At 35.7% G+C, this 2338-nt stretch overlaps 1 protein-coding gene across 1 annotated transcript; it reads right to left on the bottom strand.

The window, feature by feature from the left end:
- Positions 1-693: 693 nt before the first annotated feature.
- LOC107837863 (mannose-specific lectin-like) lies at positions 694-1511 on the bottom strand. Its single transcript, XM_016678482.1, has 3 exons — positions 1451-1511; positions 1085-1194; positions 694-975 (listed from the first exon to the last, which is right to left on the bottom strand). The coding sequence occupies exons 2-3, from the start codon at positions 1172-1174 to the stop codon at positions 709-711; spliced, it is 357 nt and encodes a 118-aa protein (XP_016533968.1). The 5' UTR covers positions 1175-1194; positions 1451-1511; the 3' UTR covers positions 694-708.
- Positions 1512-2338: the final 827 nt, after the last annotated feature.

Genomic DNA, 2338 nt, shown 5'->3' with positions numbered 1-2338 from the left:
AGCTGTATGCTTTATATAGAAATTTTCCTTAGCTTTGATTGTATATCTCACAATTTTGTTATTTATCATTGTTTATTAAACTCTGAAAGCTGAGAGGCTTTGTTAATATTCTGTCCTAGAATGCGGTAAGATATGCCCCTTTTTTTTTTTGAGCACCTGCCCCTTTAGTGGTCTCTGAACGGCCCTGAAGATGGCTATCAGTTACAAAGTTCCTGGAACTATGTAATAGATAGGACTTCTGGGTTCACCAGCATTGTTTCTGCCACATACAAGAATATGAAGAGCGATTACATTACTTTCTTCAAAATCAGAAGTTTACAAAGATGTTGAGCAATGTGGGAAAACTCATAAAATGATTTATTGACTTTGTAAGTCTTGAGATAAGTGAGGCACAAGATGGTTAAGGTAACACCTCAAATGATCTGCTTTCTTGTGCTACTTGAGTAAAAATATATTGAAGTAACGCTACTCTTGAATATAATCAGAAAAGATTTTTGGACTTTCACTAGTTTAGTTTGAGCTTTGATAAAATGCTCAGATGCCTGAATGCACCACATAGATCTGGTCAAACAAAAAAGACAGAAGATTTAAACTTTTAAAATAATTTTTATTTCAGCTTTTAAACCAATGTCATGTTGCATTTAAACAAAAACCAAACAATTTTAAGCATTGGTGCTTGATCCAAAGATCACATTCAGTGTTGCATTACTAGTTGCCTGTGGGTTTGGTGGAGTTCCACAATTCTTGGCTATCCTCAGACAAATGCAGTATGCCCTCATCGGACAAATAAAGACGGCAAACGTGGTAACCGTCTTTTGGTGGTGTGTTTGTGCCGGTGGCCCATCTCGGCTGGTTATTCTCATTGTACATGACCAGGTTGCAATCTTTCTGCATGACCAGGCGGGTCACATCAGATCCGCAAGTATCTGAGGCCCAGGTCGGCTTCCAGCCGTAGACGACAAAGTTTCCATCATTCTGCAAGTGCAATCAGAGTCATTTCAATGCAATGCTTAAGACTTGCAAATAAAGCTGATACTGAAACTGGGTGAAGTGAAGTTAAAATGGGAACAGCTGAGCTACTTACTTGGAAAACTGCCTTCCATTGTCCATTGTTGGACATGAGATAGTCTCCCTTACGGAGCTCATCGTTCTTTGACATGTAGTTTTTGCTCATCTTTCCAAAACAAGTTGGATCTGTCCAAAGCAAATAATATGAATTTTAGTATTTAGGAAGTCAGCAATGATTCGTCAGTGTTTTACTATTGCTGTATAGCGTATCCTCCAACCGTTGGTTACAACAGACCATCTGCTGTCATGTTTAGCTTTCCTATGTTTCCTTCAGTGTCACTTCAAAAATAAAAGCTGTTAGTTTAGACATGCTACTGAGAACTTTCAAAAATAATCTGTTTTCAGACCAAACATTATTACATTAAATATCATAAGTACTTACGGCCGTGAATGTTCAACCGGGATCTGTCTCTGCAGAAGTGGAGGGATAGTTGTCGTTCAGAGCCGAGCGTATTTATACCCTCTGAAATGTGGGTGGAGTGAATCTCACATTCCTTCTCTTCTCACCTTTTTTTCACACTTTATTGCTCATATTTCAGATATACCTGTTGCAAACAAAGATAATAAATTTCATCTCTGTATTCCAAAAATGTCATAAAACAAAGACTGAAACGAACTTCTTCCTTCTGCTCACTTTTCTGCTTGAATTTGTCAGTAAGAAGTTTTTTTAAATGTACTAGTAAATGCACGGAGCTTATGATTTTAAATTATAAAATGTAACTGTAGGCCACAGATGTACTGTGTTTTTTCTCATTATCTTATAGAGCTCAGTTTTTGGAAACATTTTCTACTTTTCTGTCTTTTTACCAGGGCTGTCTTTCAGTCTGTGGTGTTGAAACTGTAGAAATTAAAAAAAAATTATAGAGCAAACTATTTTCTGTTTTTTAAAAACAAAACAATTTATATTAAACTATAATCTAAAACTAACCTAGACAAAGTACAATAATGCTTAAATTAGGATTAAATTAGAGGAATGTCCTGTAACTGCTGCAAATTCCATTCTGTCATTTTAAGATTTTAGAGACTTCCTTTAGCATCTTGCAGTCTGCTCTCAGGATCAACTTACTTGACAACCATTTTGTCAAGCAAGACAACCATTTTCTATAAATACAGATGAAATAAGATATTTGCAAGTGCAGACTAAAAAGACACATACACATTTTTTCTCACTGTCTGAAGATAAATCAGTCTGAACTTCTCTTGATTTAATTCTGTTAGAATTACCCAAATTATTTCTGTATGCCAGAAAACAGCAAAAAAAAATTTTTTG

The sequence above is a fragment of the Poecilia formosa genome, unplaced genomic scaffold (genome assembly GCF_000485575.1).
Source record: "Poecilia formosa unplaced genomic scaffold, Poecilia_formosa-5.1.2 Scaffold184, whole genome shotgun sequence".
In the NCBI taxonomy this organism is placed as follows: Eukaryota; Metazoa; Chordata; class Actinopteri; order Cyprinodontiformes; family Poeciliidae; genus Poecilia; species Poecilia formosa.
The sequence above is the reverse complement of the archived record's forward strand: the minus strand, read 5'-3'. Positions and strand labels throughout refer to the sequence as shown.

Excerpts from the sequence above, each read along its gene's own strand:
- LOC107837863 (XM_016678482.1), bottom strand. The coding sequence starts at position 1,174 with ATGAGCAAAAACTACATGTCAAAGAACGATGAGCTCCGTAAGGGAGAC. Across the intron at positions 976-1,084 it reads AATGGAAGGCAGTTTTCCAA|AATGATGGAAACTTTGTCGT; the intron begins GTAAGTAGCTCA and ends TTGCACTTGCAG.